This window comes from Physella acuta, unplaced genomic scaffold (assembly GCF_028476545.2).
Source record: "Physella acuta isolate Inbredline_101_S28 unplaced genomic scaffold, ASM2847654v3 ptg000225l, whole genome shotgun sequence".
NCBI lineage: Eukaryota > Metazoa > Mollusca > Gastropoda > Physidae > Physella > Physella acuta.
The window spans coordinates 898,488-918,252 of NW_026731744.1; the positions used below are offsets into that span (position 1 = coordinate 898,488).

The 19,765-nt window shown below is 39.4% G+C and overlaps 1 protein-coding gene across 1 annotated transcript; it reads right to left on the reverse strand.

Annotated features, from left to right (window-relative positions):
- Positions 1–3,068: 3,068 nt before the first annotated feature.
- Positions 3,069–18,703, reverse strand: LOC131937967 (afadin- and alpha-actinin-binding protein; the record flags this gene model as incomplete). Its single annotated transcript, XM_059295758.1, has 13 exons — positions 18,612–18,703; positions 16,651–16,872; positions 15,032–15,168; positions 13,900–14,068; positions 11,620–11,758; positions 11,381–11,450; positions 10,166–10,316; positions 8,511–8,580; positions 7,218–7,322; positions 6,923–7,113; positions 6,114–6,281; positions 4,185–4,278; positions 3,069–3,184 (listed from the first exon to the last, which is right to left on the reverse strand). Coding segments are annotated over exons 2-13 (1,548 nt in total), but the record flags the coding sequence as incomplete, so codon positions are not given.
- Between the last annotated feature and the right edge of the window lie 1,062 nt (positions 18,704–19,765).

A 19,765-nucleotide genomic window follows, 5' to 3' on the forward strand; every position in this document is an offset into this window, starting at 1 on the left:
AAAAAGTAACAATGCTACATGACACAAGAACGTACTGAATGTCTGAACCCAGACTACACTTTGAGAGGTACTAAAAATACCAGCAAGTGACACAACCACTTGCTTAGCACAAAATATTTAAGTCAGCTTTTAAAAATCATCAAAAAAAAATTATTTAAATCGCCTCCAAAATCAACATTTACATGGAATGTACATTTTTAGTGATGCAAACCCTAGAAATATAATGGCGGTGAAAAAACAGAAAATAAAGTTTTTGTTTTTACACAATGACACCAAACTAGATGGATACACCAGTAAAGTATGTTCTGCAGTGGTACAGTCAATGACACCTAACTAGTTGGATAAACCAATAAATTATGTTCTGCAGTGGTATTCTCAGATAAGAGATTATAAAAACATATTCTGAGTTTTGTTAATATAGATACATCAAGTTATAAAGCAATACTGGTAATCACTGACTTTTTTGTTTATAATACAAATAATGTGGGCTGAGAGGGACATGTGTGGAAACATTTTTCAAACATGAATCTAATTATTTACCTAGAGAGAATACCACAAAGTCTTTTTTCAAACATGAATCTAAACATTTACCTTGAGAGAATACTACAGAAAAATTCTTCCATGGTTCAAGAGCCAAACCAAGATTGTATTCCAACATAAATACAGGCATTACAGGTAAAGAAAATATATCAGCATGTTTTTCACGACGACATCACCATGTGAAGTATCCTGGTGAGCCTCTAGTTTGGTGACAATGACATCACCCAATCAATATGATTAGATACAATCAGAACTGGGTTATTTTAAACAATGCCAAATATATACAATGTATTTTATAAGAATGATTCAAAGAAACAGTTCCAATAAATTTGTAGCACCTTAAGAGATAACTGGTGAATACAATCAAGATGAGAGTTAACGAGGACAGAGATAAGACAATGGATTCAGGCAAATTCAATGTTAAATAATGCATTTCAAAAGGTAACATCAGGTGGCTAAATTGTGGAATGTAGGTCAGGAGCTTAACAGCTATAAAATTGTTAAGGCAAGGATCAGTCAATTTAACCCCGGCACTTGCAGCAAGCAAAAAAATCAATCAATTATTAAACTAAGGCATTGAGGCACCAGCTGTGGCTGTCATAAAGATGTCACATAGACATGAGATGGTCACATAGACATGAGATGGTCACATAGACATGAGATGGTCACATAGACATGAGATGATCACATAGACATGAGATGGTCACATAGACATGAGATGGTCACATAGACATGAGATGGTCACATAGACATGAGATGGTCAGATAGACATGAGATGGTCACATAGACATGAGATGGTCACATAGACATGAGATGATCACATAGACATGAGATGATCACATAGACATGAGATGGTCACATAGACATGAGATGATCACATAGACATGAGATGATCACATAGACATGAGATGGTCACATAGACATGAGATGGTCACATAGACATGTCACATAGACATGAGATGGTCACATAGACATGAGATGGTCACATAGACATGTCACATAGACATGAGATGGTCACATGGACAAGAGATGGTCACATAGACATAAGATGGTCACATAGACATAAGATGGTCACATAGACATGAGATGGTCACATAGACATGAGATGGTCACATAGACATGAGATGGTAACATAGACATGTCTCAGTCACATAGACATGTCACATAGACATGAGATGGTCACATAGACATAAGATGGTCACATAGACATAAGATGGTCACATAGACATGAGATGGTCAGATAGACATGTCACATAGACATGAGATGGTCACATAGACATGAGATGGTCACATAGACATGTCACATCCACATAGACATGTCACAGTTCTGGTATACATTTATAAATGTCCAATATATTTTAGTTTTAAAAAATGAACAACTTTTAAAAAATGATATGATTGACAATGTAAGATCATAAATAGATCACCATTTTGTATAGAGAGATATGTTATGAGATATGTTATGAGATATGTTCTGAAAGACCACAACAATATGTTCTATCACAATCAGGTGTAGTACAGGCCCATACAAACTAAAGGGCAGCAGGCCAGGCTTGTATCCAGTAAATGATTGGTCAGCCACAACCATGTGATGTGTCCAGTAAATGATTGGTCAGCCATAACCATGTGATGTGTCCAGTAAATGATTGGTCAGCCACAACCATGTGATGTGTCCAGCAAATGATTGGTCAGCCACAACCATGTGATGTGTCCAGTAAATGATTGGTCAGCCATAACCATGTGATGTGTCCAGCAAATGATTGGTCAGCCACAACCATGTGATGTGTCCAGTAAATGATTGGTCAGCCATAACCATGTGATGTGTCCAGTAAATGATTGGTCAGCCACAACCATGTGATGTGTCCAGTAAATGATTGGTCAGCCACAACCATGTGATGTGTCCAGTAAATGATTGGTCAGCCACAACCATGTGATGTGTCCAGTAAATGATTGGTCAGCCACAACCATGTGATGTGTCCGGTAAATGATTGGTCAGCCACAACCATGTGATGTGTCCAGTAAATGATTGGTCAGCCACAACCATGTGATGTGTCCAGTAAATGATTGGTCAGCCACAACCATGTGATGTGTCCAGTAAATGATTGGTCAGCCATAACCATGTGATGTGTCCAGTAAATGATTGGTCAGCCATAACCATGTGATGTGTCCAGTAAATGATTGGTCAGCCACAACCATGTGATGTGTCCAGCAAATGATTGGTCAGCCATAACCATGTGATGTGTCCAACTGGTCACTCTGTGCAGGTGCCATCATATCTGACCTGTTGTTGAGTCTGGCTTTACACTGGAGGGGGAAGAAGAAAGTTCTGACTGAGGTTAAAAATTTTCTAAAAAATGTAAAAGTTAAAATTAGAAAAATCTGGCTCACTCAATTGGAACCAAATCATGGGCTGCTGGGCTGATCATTGCAGGTGTGGTCACTACAGGTGTGGTTACTACAGATGTGGTCACTACAGGTGTGGTCACTACAGATGTGGTCACTACAGGTGTGGTCAGCACAGATGTTGTCAGCACAGATGTGGTCACTACAGGTGTGGTTACTGCAGATGTGGTTACTACAGATGTGGTCACTACAGGTGTGGTCGGCACAGGTGTGGCTGGCAGAAGTCTGGGCGAGGCTCCACCTGAATAAACACCAGGCATTTAACTCACAGGTCAAATGGAAACTTTAGTGTGCCTACAATATTACTGCTACAGCAAGGTCCACGCCTACAATATTACTGCTACAGCAAGGTCCACGCCTACAATATTAATGCTACAGCAAGGTCCATGCCTACAATATTATTGCTACAGCAAGGTCCATGCCTACAATATTACTGCTACAGCAAGGTCCACGCCTACAATATTAATGCTACAGCAAGGTCCACACACTGTGCTAACTGACTCAAGTATCAAATACAAGTGTAGGCCTACCTCTGTGCTAACTGACTCAAGTATCAAATACAAGTGTAGGCCTACCTCTGTGCTAACTGACTCAAGTATCAAATACAAGTGTAGGCCTACCTCTGTGCTAACTGACTCAAGTATCAAATACAAGTGTAGGCCTACCTCTGTGCTAACTGACTCAAGTATCAAATACAAGTGTAGGCCTACCTCTGTGCTAACTGACTCAAGTATCAAATACAAGTGTAGGCCTACCTCTGTGCTAACTGACTCAAGTATCAGTAGGCCTACCTCTGTGCTAACTGACTCAAGTATCAAATACAAGTGTAGGCCTACCTCTGTGCTAACTGACTCAAGTATCAAATACAAGTGTAGGCCTACCTCTGTGCTAACTGACTCAAGTATCAAATACAAGTGTAGGCCTACCTCTGTGCTAACTGACTCAAGTATCAAATACAAGTGTAGGCCTACCTCTGTGCTAACTGACTCAAGTATCAAATACAAGTGTAGGCCTACCTCTGTGCTAACTGACTCAAGTATCAAATACAAGTGTAGGCCTACCTCTGTGCTAACTGACTCAAGTATCAAATACAAGTGTAGGCCTACCTCTGTGCTAACTGACTCAAGTATCAAATACAAGTGTAGGCCTACCTCTGTGCTAACTGACTCAAGTATCAAATACAAGTGTAGGCCTACCTCTGTGCTAACTGACTCAAGTATCAAATACAAGTGTAGGCCTACCTCCAGTTCTAACATGGAACTCTTTCAGTGGACTTGTGCTGAGAAGCTCCTGCTTGTTGTGGCTGCTGGTCTTTTGCTCTTGGACAACTTTCTTCTGGAGAGATCAATACATTTCATATACACATATATGTACGTGTCTATACATAGGCTATATTGTTATGACCAGCTGGTGTTTGACCTGGATTGACCCTAAAGGTGGGTCAGTGATATGACACAAATATGGGGTGACCAGAGCATGACTGATGTTGTCAGGCTCAGCATGTCATTCATGGCTGACACTTGCTCGTCAATTGACCAGCAGTGACCATGTGATTAGTGACTGACACATGCTCGTCAATTGACTAGCAGTGACCATGTGATTAGTGGGTGACACATGCTCGTCAATTGACTAGCAGTGACCATGTGATTAGTGGGTGACACATGCTCGTCAATTGACTAGCAGTGACCATGTGATTAGTGGGTGACACATGCTCGTCAATCGACCAGCAGTGACCATGTGATTAGTGACTGACACATGCTCGTCAATTGACTAGCAGTGACCATGTGATTAGTGGGTGACACATGCTCGTCAATTGACTAGCAGTGACCATGTGATTAGTGGGTGACACATGCTCGTCAATTGACTAGCAGTGACCATGTGATTAGTGGGTGACACATGCTCGTCAATTGACTAGCAGTGACCATGTGATTAGTGGGTGACACATGCTCGTCAATTGACCAGTAGTGACCATGTGATTAGTGGACTGACACATGCTCGTCAATTGACCAGTAGTGACCATGTGATTAGTGGGTGACACATGCTCGTCAATTGACTAGCAGTGACCATGTGATTAGTGGGTGACACATGCTCGTCAATTGACTAGCAGTGACCATGTGATTAGTGACTGACACGTGCTCGTCAATTGACCAGCAGTGACCATGTGATTAGTGGCTGACACATGCTCATCAATTGACTAGCAGTGACCATGTGATTAGTGGGTGACACATGCTCGTCAATTGACTAGCAGTGACCATGTGATTAGTGGGTGACACATGCTCGTCAATTGACCAGCAGTGACCATGTGATTAGTGACTGACACGTGCTCGTCAATTGACCAGCAGTGACCATGTGATTAGTGGCTGACACATGCTCGTCAATTGACTAGCAGTGACCATGTGATTAGTGGGTGACACATGCTCGTCAATTGACCAGCAGTGACCATGTGATTAGTGACTGACACGTGCTCGTCAATTGACCAGCAGTGACCATGTGATTAGTGACTGACACGTGCTCGTCAATTGACCAGCAGTGACCATGGGAAAAGGCCAAGCTTGGGTCAGGCCAGACTAGACCATTAATTAGACACTTGTGGTAGATAATTGCCCCACACCTGGTGTCTATGTGAGCAACTAAAGGAGGGTGAATTCAGACACAGGGACAGTGCAGGGCTAGATGACGATGGAATGGGACATATCTTGTGAGCAGGTGACGCCCAGGGGATATTTGGTCAACTTAGAATGGACTGTTAGGGGTTGGTAGGTACATGCTACTTAACATGGGATATTTGGTCAACTTAGAATGGACTGTTAGGGGTTGGTAGGTACATGCTACTTAACTTAACATGGGATATTTGGTCAACTTAGAATGGACTGTTAGGGGTTGGTAGGTACATGCTACTTAACATGGGATATTTGGTCAACTTAGAATGGACTGTTAGGGGTTGGTAGGTACATGCTACTTAACATGGGATATTTGGTCAACTTAGAATGGACTGTTAGGGGTTGGTAGGTACATGCTACTTAACATGGGATATTTGGTAAACTTAGAATGGATCGTTAGGGGTTGGTAGGTAGATGCTACTTAACATGGGATATTTGGTAAACTTAGAATGGACTGTTAGGGGTTGGTAGGTACATGCTACTTAACATCTAAGAATATAAAAAAGAAACCTCTGGTCCTAGTCCGACTTCTCTCAGCAACTGCTTCTCTCTCTCTAAAACTCTTTTCTCCTCCAGCAGCTGTTTCCTCTGTTCAGACAAGTCCTCCTTCTCCAGCTGCAGCTGTGTCTGCTGCAGGGAGCTGCTCTCTAGAGACTGGCTCTGGGATCGCAGGGACTGCTGGAAAAGTTGTTTAACAAGACTTCAATATTGGTGGGTACACAAGAAGGCTCACTGACAAATGAAACTATGTCAGTATGTTGTGTACCAAATTAAACTGAGCTGTCAGTGTTATGCATGGTAATTTAGTGTACTGCATGGTTATGAGAATATGTGTGTTGTGGAATGTTTGATTTTAATAAAAGATAATGAATGTGTGACGAGGCACGTAAGCATGTGACGTGGGAGAGTAGAATTTTGTTATTAGGGAAAATAATTTAGATCAGTCTTCGCCCTGTGGTATTAGAGAGCGGATGTCTTCGTCCGTCGATGTCGATATGGGCGTGTTTGTTATGTAATTAAACAGTTCAATTAAATTGTATCGGATCGTCATACGTTGTCCTTCAACTTCAAGCATCAACCCTGTACAGATCTCACACCGTAACAGTCAGTATGCTGTGTACCATATGAAACTGAGTTGTCAGTGTGCTGGGTACCAAATAAAACTGAGCTGTCAGTGTGCTGGGTACCAAATAAAACTGAGCTGTCAGTGCGCTGGGTACCAAATAAAACTGAGCTGTCAGTGTGCTGGGTACCAAATAAAACTGAGCTGTCAGTGTGCTGGGTACCAAATAAAACTGAGCTGTCAGTGCGCTGGGTACCTGGATCAAATCCTCCTGTTGCTGTATGATCAATTTGTAGTTGCTCATTCGTTTCCGCAGCTTCTCCAACTCTAGATGGTCCTGTGAATTTCTCCTGGAGGACATGTCCTGTGTGTGTCTCCGGGAGGACATGTCCTGCTTGTGTCCTACAAATGGTCTGCTGGTACTAACTTGCACTGGACTTTTTATTTCTGAAAATTTTGTATAATGTCGAATTCAAGATTTGGAGAAAAAATCTGAGAATTATTTATTATTCAATAAAAAGAGAAACTTTTCTAATCCATGTTTTTCTTACTTTGTCCTGCAAGTTTCTTGATGATCCTAGAGATCTTTTTACACGCGTCTCCAACAGTCCTCTCAATGTCCAGCCTGACAAACTCACAGGGCATCTGCTGGTAGCCTAGTCAAGGGCAGAGACATAGGGCAGTTGTGACATTCATCAGACATACATCAGCTTACACTTGACATACATCAGCTTACACTTGACATACATCAGCTTACACTTGACATACATCAGCTTACACTTGACATACATCAGCTTACACATCAGCTTACACTTGACATACATCAGCTTACACTTGACATACATCAGCTTACACTTGACATACATCAGCTTACACTTGACATACATCAGCTTACACTTGACATACATCAGCTTACACTTGACATACATCAGCTTACACTTGACATACATCAGCTTACACTTGACATACATCAGCTTACACTTGACATACATCAGCTTACACATGACATACATCAGCTTACACTTGACATACATCAGCTTACACATGACATACATCAGCTTACACATCAGCTTACACTTGACATACATCAGCTTACACTTGACATACATCAGCTTACACTTGTTTGACATACATCAGCTTACACTTGACATACATCAGCTTACACATCAGCTTACACTTGACATACATCAGCTTACACTTGACATACATCAGCTTACACTTGACATACATCAGCTTACACTTGACATACATCAGCTTACACTTGACATACATCAGCTTACACTTGACATACATCAGCTTACACTTGACATACATCAGCTTACACTTGACATACATCAGCTTACACTTGACATACATCAGCTTACACTTGACATACATAAGCTTACACTTGACATACATAAGCTTACACTTGACATACATCAGCTTACACTTGACATACATCAGCTTACACTTGACATACATCAGCTTACACTTGACATACATCAGCTTACACTTGACATACATCAGCTTACACTTGACATACATCAGCTTACACTTGACATACATCAGCTTACACTTGACATACATCAGCTTACAATTGACATACATCAGCTTACGCTTGACATACATCAGCTTACGCTTGACATACATCAGCTTACGCTTGACATACATCAGCTTACACTTGACATACATCAGCTTACACTTGACATACATCAGCTTACACTTGACATACATCAGCTTACACTTGACATACATCAGCTTACACATGACATACATCAGCTTACACTTGACATACATCAGCTTACACATCAACTGAGGCATGATAACAATGAAACTTCTCCATTAGACAAACATTTAAAACATACCTTCACCAAGGTCAGGGATTGTTGGCTGATCTTCATCTGTGGAGGTGGGGGATTCATGGCGGCCAGTCTTCTAGGTGGGGGGGGGGGGGTGTGCAAGAGTTTATTTAGATATCAATAGGTCACTGTGTGAGAAAGAGCTAACAGATGACAGTGGGACTAACAGATGACAGTGGGACTAATAGATGACAGTGGGACTAATAGATGACAGTGGGACTAATAGATGACAGTGGGACTAATAGATGACAGTGGGACTAACAGATGACAGTGGGACTAACAGATGACAGTGGGACTAACAGATGACAGTTGGGCTAACAGATGACAGTTGGGCTAACAGATGACAGTGGGACAAACAGATGACAGTGGGACTAACAGATGACAGTGGGACAAACAGATGACATTGGGACTAACAGATGACAGTGTGGCTAACAGATGACAGTGTGGCTAACAGAAGACAGTGGGACTAACAGATGACAGTGGGGCTAACAGATGACAGTAAAGCTAACAGATGACAGTGGGACTAACAGATGACAGTGGGACTAACAGATGACAGTGGGGCTAACAGATGACAGTGGGACTAACAGATGACAGTGGGGCTAACAGATGACAGTGGGGCTAACAGATGACAGTGGGACTAACAGATGACAGTGGGACTAACAGATGACATTGGGACTAACAGATGACAGTGGAACTAACAGATGACAGTGGGACTAACAGATGACATTGGGACTAACAGATGACAGTGGGACTAACAGATGACATTGGGACTAACAGATGACAGTGGGACTAACAGATGACATTGGGACTAACAGATGACAGTGGGACTAACAGATGACAGTGGGACTAACAGATGACATTGGGACTAACAGATGACAGTGGGACTAACAGATGACAGTGGGACTAACAGATGACAGTGTGGCTAACAGATGACAGTTGGGCTAACAGATGACAGTTGGGCTAACAGATGACAGTGGGACAAACAGATGACAGTGGGACTAACAGATGACAGTGGGCTAACAGATGACAGTGGGACTAACAGTTGACAGTGGGGCTAACAGATGACATTGGGAATAACAGATGACAGTGGGTATAACAGATGACAGTGGGTATAACAGATGACAGTGGGACTAACAGATGACAGTGGGACTAACAGATGACAGTGGGGCTAACAGATGACAGTGGGTATAACAGATGACAGTGGGTATAACAGATGACAGTGGGACTAACAGATGACAGTGGGACTAACAGATGACAGTGGGGCTAACAGATGACAGTGGGACTAACAGATGACAGTTGGGCTAACAGATGACAGTTGGGCTAACAGATGACAGTTGGGCTAACAGATGACAGTTGGGCTAACAGATGACAGTTGGGCTAACAGATGACAGTGTGGCTAACAGATGACAGTGGGACAAACAGATGACATTGGGACTAACAGATGACATTGGGACTAACAGATGACAGTGGGACTAACAGATGACAGTGGGACTAACAGATGACAGTGTGGCTAACAGATGACAGTTGGGCTAACAGATGACAGTGGGACTAACAGATGACAGTGGGACTAACAGATGACAGTGTGGCTAACAGATGACAGTGGGACTAACAGATGACAGTAAAGCTGACAGATGACAGTGGGACTAAGAGCATCAGCTTACAGGTATGTTTCTCACTGCCTTGTGGAGCAGTGCTGTGACTTCCCTCTGTATAACCAGCACACAGTCCCTCCACTCCCCATTCTCAAGCAGCAGCTCATTTTGTTTCTCTTCAAGGTTGCTGATCATGTGACGGAACACTTCCTCATCATGTCTGAACAAAGGTAAACATTTGTTCATGTGTGGACAGGGTAAACATTTGTTCATGTGTGGATAAGGTAAACATTTGTTCATGTGTGGTATAGGTAAACATTTGTTCATGTGTGGACTAGGTAAACATTTGTTCATGTGTGAACAAGGTAAACATTTGTTTGTGTGTGGACTAGGTAAACATTTGTTCATGTGTGAACAAGGTAAACATTTGTTTGTGTGTGAACAAAGTAAACATTTGTTCATGTGTGGAGAAGGTAAACATTTGTTCATGTCTGAACAAAGGTAAACATTTGTTCATGTGTGGACTAGGTAAACATTTGTTCATGTGTGGACAAGGTAAACATTTGTTCATGTCTGAACAAAGGTAAACATTTGTTCATGTGTGGACTAGGTAAACATTTGTTCATGTCGGAACAAAGGTAAACATTTGTTCATGTCTGAACAAAGGTAAACATTTGTTCATGTGTGGACAGGGTAAACATTTGTTCATGTGTGGACTAGGTAAACATTTGTTCATGTCAGAACAAAGGTAAACATTTGTTCATGTCTGAACAAAGGTAAACATTTGTTCATGTGTGGACAGGGTAAACATTTGTTTATGTGTGGACAGGGTAAACATTTGTTCATGTGTGGACTAGGTAAACATTTGTTCATGTGTGGACAAGGTAAACATTTGTTCATGTGTGGACAAGGTAAACATTTGTTCATGTGTGGACTAGGTAAACATTTGTTCATGTGTGGACAAGGTAAACATTTGTTCATGTGTGGACAAGGTAAACATTTGTTCATGTGTGGACTAGGTAAACATTTGTTCATGTGTGGACAAGGTAAACATTTGTTCGTGTGTGGACAAGGTAAACATTTGTTCATGAGTGGACAAGGTAAACATTTGTTCATGTGTGGACAAGGTAAACATTTGTTCATGAGTGGACATGATAAGACAACAGGACAAGAGTGAGAGAAATATGACAGCCTGCATCAGAAGTGTTGTGACAGTGTTTTGCCTGACATTCTTGGTTGACCAAAGACTGACATGAAAGTTGTAACAAGGAAGACAACTCTTACTTTCCAGATACTGACTTCCAAGTTGACCTTCGACCTTCAGTATGGCTCACTACATTCATTAGATCCATTCCTAAAAATAAAACACCCTATTTAAATATTAAAAAATTGTAAAATTCTTCAATAACAAGTAAAATTTAAATTTGCTAAATAATCTACTCCAGATTTTTAAAAATATTCAGTTAATCTTTGGTTTGCTTATAATATGTTTGAAACGTGTAACCACTCTGCTATTTCCCTACCTATTTTTCTCTCAGGAGCTTTGTCAGACAACAGCTGATTGAGCCTCTCTTTGAGCTTGTTGACCTCTCTCTCCTTCTTCTTCAGCTCATGCTTGTAGTGAACCTCCTTGGACTGGAGAACAGCTTTCAACCTTTTCACCTAACACAAAAAATGGGAGAACAGCTTTCAACCTTTTCACCTAACATAAAAATTGGGAGAACAGCTTTCAACCTTTTCACCTAACACAAAAAATGGGAGAACAGCTTTCAACCTTTTCACCTAACATAAAAATTGGGAGAACAGCTTTCAACCTTTTCACCTAACACAAAAAATGGGAGAACAGCTTTCAACCTTTTCACCTAACACAAAAAATGGGAGAAGAGCTTTCAACCTTTTCACCTAACACAAAAAATGGGAGAACAGCTTTCAACCTTTTCACCTAACACAAAAAATGGGAGAACAGCTTTCAACCTTTTCACCTAACACAAAAAATGGGAGAACAGCTTTCAACCTTTTCACCTAACACAAAAAATGGGAGAACAGCTTTCAACCTTTTCACCTAACACAAAAAATGGGAGAAGAGCTTTCAACCTTTTCACCTAACACAAAAAATGGGAGAACAGCTTTCAACCTTTTCACCTAACACAAAAAATGGGAGAACAGCTTTCAACCTTTTCACCTAACACAAAAAATGGGAGAACAGCTTTCAACCTTTTCACCTAACACAAAAAATGGGAGAACAGCTTTCAACCTTTTCACCTAACACAAAAAATGGGAGAACAGCTTTCAACCTTTTCACCTAACACAAAAAATGGGAGAACAGCTTTCAACCTTTTCACCTAACACAAAAAATGGGAGAACAGCTTTCAACCTTTTCACCTAACACAAAAAATGGGAGAACAGCTTTCAACCTTTTCACCTAACACAAAAAATGGGAGAAGAGCTTTCAACCTTTTCACCTAACACAAAAAATGGGAGAACAGCTTTCAACCTTTTCACCTAACACAGAAAATGGGAGAACAGCTTTCAACCTTTTCACCTAACACAAAAATTGGGAGAACAGCTTTCAACCTTTTCACCTAACATAAAAATTGGGAGAACAGCTTTCAACCTTTTCACCTAACACAAAAAATGGGAGAACAGCTTTCAACCTTTTCACCTAACACAAAAAATGGGAGAACAGCTTTCAACCTTTTCACCTAACACAAAAAATGGGAGAACAGCTTTCAACCTTTTCACCTAACACAAAAAATGGGAGAACAGCTTTCAATCTTTTCACCTAACACAAAAAATGGGAGAACAGCTTTCAACCTTTTCACCTAACACAAAAAATGGGAGAACAGCTTTCAACCTTTTCACCTAACACAAAAAATGGGAGAACAGCTTTCAACCTTTTCACCTAACACAAATAAACCTGGAGTGATCTCCCCTAAACTTTCTCGAATATTCTTATATAACTTGGAATATAGACAGGATTGGCCAAAACAAAATGTGCATAATATTATTAGTACTTTATAAATTTACATGCATTTTTTGAGAAATCCGAAATAGCGTAAATTAGTACTTCTGGTCAACGGAAATTACTCAAAATTTGAAAGAAGGTAGAGAATTAGATATTTTACTAACATGTGAAATTTCATTTATCTATCTGAAAAAGTACTCAAGTTATAGGCTTTTGAAAAATTCAAAGTAGAAAAAGTACCACTTCCGGTAATCGAAAATCGCTCAAAAGTTGATCAGGATCTACGATTTTGATAAAATACTTATATATGAAATTTCATCAACCTAGCTGTAACGGTACTCAAGTTATCGTGTTAACACACACACACGCACAGACACACACACAGACATACAGACAAGATTGCAAAATTATGTTTTTCTGTATCAGTGAGGTGTAAAACGTCAAGATTTGTAAAAATCTCGATTTTTATTTTTTACAAGACTTTCTCTATACTTTGTATATACGAGGAAAGTAAAAATGGGGGAACAGCTTTCAACCTTTTCACCTAACACAATGGGAAAAATGGATGCAGGCAGTATAATAATAGCTTATTAAAGTACTTTATTGTAAGTACTTTTCAGGTATTAATGTTAGGGTATGGGTTACAATCAGAGTTAGGTGTAGCAAAAACAGAAAGACAAAAAAAATCTTAAATACTTTTTGTCTATGGACTAATAGGTACTGACAAAATTATTCTTGATTTTATAAAGTAGCAAGAAAGCTATTGATTATACTGAACTAGTGTCTGAAAGTAAATAGATGTTTATGGAATGTGGCTAACTTTTGGCTAAAGACTTACATCCTCCTGTTCTGCCTTCAGTTTGATAAAGACTTGCTTGTATTTCTCATTGAGCTGTCGAAGTTTCTCCCTCTCCTGGCCAAGCTCTCTGTCTGTCTGTTCTTGCTGTCTGCTCATGCGCAACTGGGCAGATTTGTAGTGGTCAGTTTCACTGGTCAACCTATGAACTCTTTACAAAACATGGGTAGTTAAATTGGTTTTAAGTCAACAGCTAGCCTTAAAAATACTTCAGCTTAACATTTGAGAAGAACCATCATAAAAATAAGATTGTCATAAGGTAAATAGAAGAGCCAAAAGACAGAATTTGTGGGTTGGTTACAGACACGGGACATTTTTGTGCCAGTCAAATATTTTACTGGCAGACTGACCTTTTGAGGCTTCAGCAAATGTGTGAGAAGTCACTGAGACTTGGGACCAACATATTTTCTACAGATTTGGGACCAACATATTTTCTACAGACTTGGGACCAACATATTTTCTACAGACTAGGGACCAACATAATTTCTACAGATTTGGGACCAACATATTTTCTACAGACTTGGGACCAACATATTTTCTACAGACTTGGGACCAACATATTTTCTACAGATTTGGGACCAACATATTTTCTACAGACTTGGGACCAACATATTTTCTACAGACTTGGGACCAACATATTTTCTACAGTCTTGGGACCAACTTGTACAGACTTGGGACCAACATATTTTCTACAGATTTGGGACCAACATATTTTCTACAGACTTTGGACCAACATATTTTCTATAGACTTGGGACCAACATATTTTCTACAGACTTGGGACCAACATATTTTCTACAGACTTGAAACCAACATATTTTCTACAGACTAGGGACCAACATAATTTCTACAGACTTGGGACCAACATATTTTCTACAGACTAGGGACCAACATAATTTCTACAGACTTGGGACCAACATATTTTCTACAGACTTGGGACCAACATATTTTCTACAGACTTGGGACCAACTTCTACAGACTTGGGACCAACATATTTTCTACAGACTTGGGACCAACATATTTTCTACAGACTTGGGACCAACATATTTTCTACAGACTTGGGACCAACATATTTTCTACAGACTTGGGACCAACTTCTACAGACTTGGGACTTACTTGTTCTCTAGTTCATCTCTGACAGACTGAGACTTATGGTACAGCTTGAGCAGGTCATGAAGGCGGTTGATGAAGAACACGATGTCTGATTTCTGCTCACCATACTGCAGGCAGGGGAAGCGCAGCAACTGGAACTCCTGAAATTTGGAGTAAACTTGATGTCAAATCACCCCTAGAATGATGGCACACTTAAACATACTCCTCTACCCTTCCACCCATCCCCCTTAAACATACTCCTCTACCCTTCCACCCATCCCCCTCAAACATACTCCTCTACCCTTCCACCCATCCCCCTCAAACATACTCCTCTACCCTTCCACCCATCCCCCTTAAACATACTCCTCTACCCTTCCACCCATCCCCCTTAAACATACTCCTCTACCCTTCCACCCATCCCCCTTAAACATACTCCTCTACCCTTCCACCCATCCCCCTTAAACATACTCCTCTACCCTTCCACCCATCCCCCTTAAACATACTCCTCTACCCTTCCACCCATCCCCCTCAAACATACTCCTCTACCCTTCCACCCATCCCCCTTAAACATACTCCTCTACCCTTCCCCCCATCCCCCTTAAACATACTCCTCTACCCTTCCACCCATCCCCCTCAAACATACTCCTCTACCCTTCCACCCATCCCCCTTAAACATACTCCTCTACCCTTCCACCCATCCCCCTTAAACATACTCCTCTACCCTTCCACCCATCCCCCTCAAACATACTCCTCTACCCTTCCACCCATCCCCCTCAAACATACTCCTCTACCCTTCCACCCATCCCCCTTAAACATACTCCTCTACCCTTCCGCCCATCCCCCTTAAACATACTCCTCTACCCTTCCACCCATCCCCCTCAAACATACTCCTCTACCCTTCCACCCATCCCCCTTAAACATACTCCTCTACCCTTCCACCCATCCCCCTTAAACATACTCCTCTACCCTTCCACCCATCCCCCTCAAACATACTCCTCTACCCTTCCACCCATCCCCCTTAAACATACTCCTCTACCCTTCCACCCATCCCCCTTAAACATACTCCTCTACCCTTCCACCCATCCCCCTTAAACATACTCCTCTACCCTTCCACCCATCCCCAATTAATTAAAAAGTTCTCCCTTTAGAGTTATTCAATAAATGGACTCTAACGTATGGACCTAGAAAATGTGTAGTTTTTTTAATGTTAAATGTTATGATGTCAATAAATGGACTCTTAATGTATGGACCTAGTGAATGAGTAGATTTTTTACGTTATATGTTATGATGATAAGTGAGAAAACAAATTGTATATCAATACTCCAACACTAAGTCAAATTAGTCTAGGAGTCACTACATATCATAATACAATTACATACAACTAAATTTTTTACTTCACTGACACAACTGCTAGCAACTATGTAAGAAAGCAAGCCAATAACCTTCCTTACATACATATCTACATTATTATAAAGAATTGACTTCATATTTTTACTATCTTCCTTGAACCTAGAAATCTTTTATACCTGACAGTTTACCTGATTGATGTAAGCTATGGCACCTGACAGTTTACCTGATTGATGTAAGCTATGGCACCTGACAGTTTACCTGATTGATGTAAGCTATGGCACCTGACAGTTTACCTGATTGATGTAAGCTATGGAAAGTAAAAGATTCTCTTGAGTACAGAAGCTCTCCTCTCTAGTCAGCATCTCCATGGGCACAAACATGGCTCCATCATCAGGCCGACCAAGTATGCTGTACGCAAACAGCTCAGACATTCCTCACCAGTTGGGCTGCGACGTGTACACAGACACAGCTCTACAGGTGCCATCAAGCACTCCACTCTATGTAGGGGACCAACTCTGGAAATATACAGGCCAAATCTAGTAATACAACAAGGGCTTGGCTTCACAATACACATTTCATCAAATAGGAAACCCTCTTAATTTAGTTGAACAGCATTAAGTAAGGCCTATTAAAAAAGTGCCTCTAAGGGCAGAGCTCCCTCTGCCTTCCCTTTAATATGCCATGACAAAAAGCTAGAGATCAGCTAAATTTAAGTTTGTCATACCACAGACAAAAAAGTTTTAATTGGAGTCTACATAAAAATAGGCCTACATGACTTTTGTCATTTCTAATAGTAATAATTGTAGTACCTAAACACAACTATAATTATAACTAGTATATATATTATTGAAATCAACTTTTAATTACAAATAAATGGGCAAATTAAGTAGGCTAAAGTAGGTTAATTATTATAATTAATGCTATTATTAATAATGAATATTAATAATGAAAGAGTATTAAAAAGATAGTTACTGTAAGTTACTAACTAGTTAAATGATTTGGACATTAGGCCAAGATCAAGATTCTAAAATTCTAGACCTAGGCTAAATTTTTATTTGGCTTAATATTTATGGTCTTGGTAAAATGCTGTACAACGTCAGAAGAAAATGCAGAATTACGCGTAAACAGCTAGACACAATTTGATAGACATTTTGATTTTATGCTTGTGGTTGTTTTTTTTTTTCTTAAGATGTGAAAAAGAAGATAAAAACTTAACAAGTCAATCTATCATGAGTGTTGTATGTTGTTTTTTTCTTGATCTAGGATCCGGGTCTAAACTTTCATTTAACGACTAGAGTGCCGTCCCCGCGTGTTACCACTGGGTTATAATTAAGTCTGACAAAATATATTAGGACTTGGGAGGGTTTCATCAATTCGTTACCAATTAGTAGAGGCGTGACCTTCTTTTCTAAAACTGAGGTAAACAATGCCTGTGCTTGGATCATATTTATCGGTGCACCCTGATTCGATAGTCAACAATTATTGTTGCCCATCGAGTCTTTGGTGTATTTAAACATTAAGTAAGTATAGCCTTTTTATAAAGTGAACGTAGGCACCATATGCCATATAGATCTAGTAGTACACCTTACCCGCTATCAAGTGCTAAGATAGCTGTTCTGAACACTAGTACTAGTTATTTATTATTTAGTAGTTATTACTAGTCTAGTAGTTAAGTAGTAGTCTAGATTCTAGATCTATTTTTGTCATTTTGATTTTTTTATTATTAATTTATTTATTAGGCCTAGGGCCTATTGCCCTATTTTTTTACTATATTTTTATTTACCCATTCAGTATTTAGTATACTATGTCTATGTACTATGTACATGTAGGCCTATTTTTAGTATTTAGTATTTAGAGAATCTAGGCCTAATACTAGATTCTAGATCTATTTTTTATTTTTTTACTAGACTTAGAGTTTTGATTTTTCTGCTTTTAAATTTTAAATGAAAACAAGATTTTTGGACAAAATCTAGAGTTCTAGCTAACTAAACTAGCTACTACTAGCTAGAGCTAGACTCTAACAAAATCTAGATTTTCTAGATTGTCAATATTACTAGATCTAGATCTAGAATCTAGATCTAGTTAGTATATACTAGTATTATAATTATAGTGTATAGGCCTACTTAAGTAAGTACTACTAAGTAGATCTAAGTTATTAGCTCAGCAAGGGTCTCTAGAATATAGCAGCTATTAGATCTAGATCTAGATCTAGATCTATATTAGCTAGATCTAAATCTATAAAATCTAGACTTACTTAACTATTTTATGGCATTTTGTTCATGAGAGTACTTTCCCTTGGTAAATAATTTAAAAAAAAAAATATTATTTCGTTATTTCAGACAAGTCTATCTAGAATCTAAGTCGTGATCCGGATCTTGATTCTAGAAGTAGTTAGACCGATTCCGGTAGATTTACAAATAGAGTATTATTTGAATCAAACAAAATTATAAATTAACAAGCAACAACACACCATTAATTAATATTCTATTTTATTTTTATAATTCTTGTTGATGTGTTTTTGGATTTCGCATCTTAAATTTATAAGTTACTATTTTTTACCATGCAGTTGTTATGACAACGCTATAGTTTGATCTAGACTAGATTCTAGATCTTTTAATGTAACTTCAATGTAATCTAGTAGTTCTCATAGTCATTAAATTTTTTTTTTTAAATAATTCAAAGCACTGTATGGAGTAAAAATAAATGTTGATATTACAGATCTAAGTGTGGTGTAGACTACTTTATCTAACTGGCCACTTGCCTTTTTAGGTCCTAATTAATATTAATTAGGCCTAATTAAATTTAGTAAAATTAATTTAATAAATTAGTCCTAATCGGCCCTATACTTTTAATATTTAGGGCCTATTGAATAGAAACCCTGAGCGGCAGTGTCACAATCATAGGCTTATTATTTTTACCCCCATGCTAATTGTGGCAGTAATTTCCCACTTTTTTGCCGTATTTTTTTTTTTTTTTAGTAAGGGGCATAACACATTCATTTTGACAGCAAATGTTGACCGTAATGGTAGCCTACTATTCAACACAACACTAGAAGTTTCATAATTTTTGACAACGCTTGCTAAGCCAGTGGACCTCACACAGTAATATTGTGAGACAGTGGATCTCACACAGTAATATTGTGAGACAGTGAATCTCACACAGTAATATTGTGAGACAGTGGATCTCACACAGTAATATTGTGAGACAGTGGATCTCACATAGTAATATTGTGAGACAGTGGATCTCACACAGTAATATTGTGAGACAGTGGATCTCACACAGTAATATTGTGAGCCAGTGGATCTCACACAGTAATATTGTGAGCCAGTGGATCTCACACAGTAATATTGTGAGACAGTGGATCTCACATAGTAATATTATGACCATATTGGAACATTTTGGCTCCTA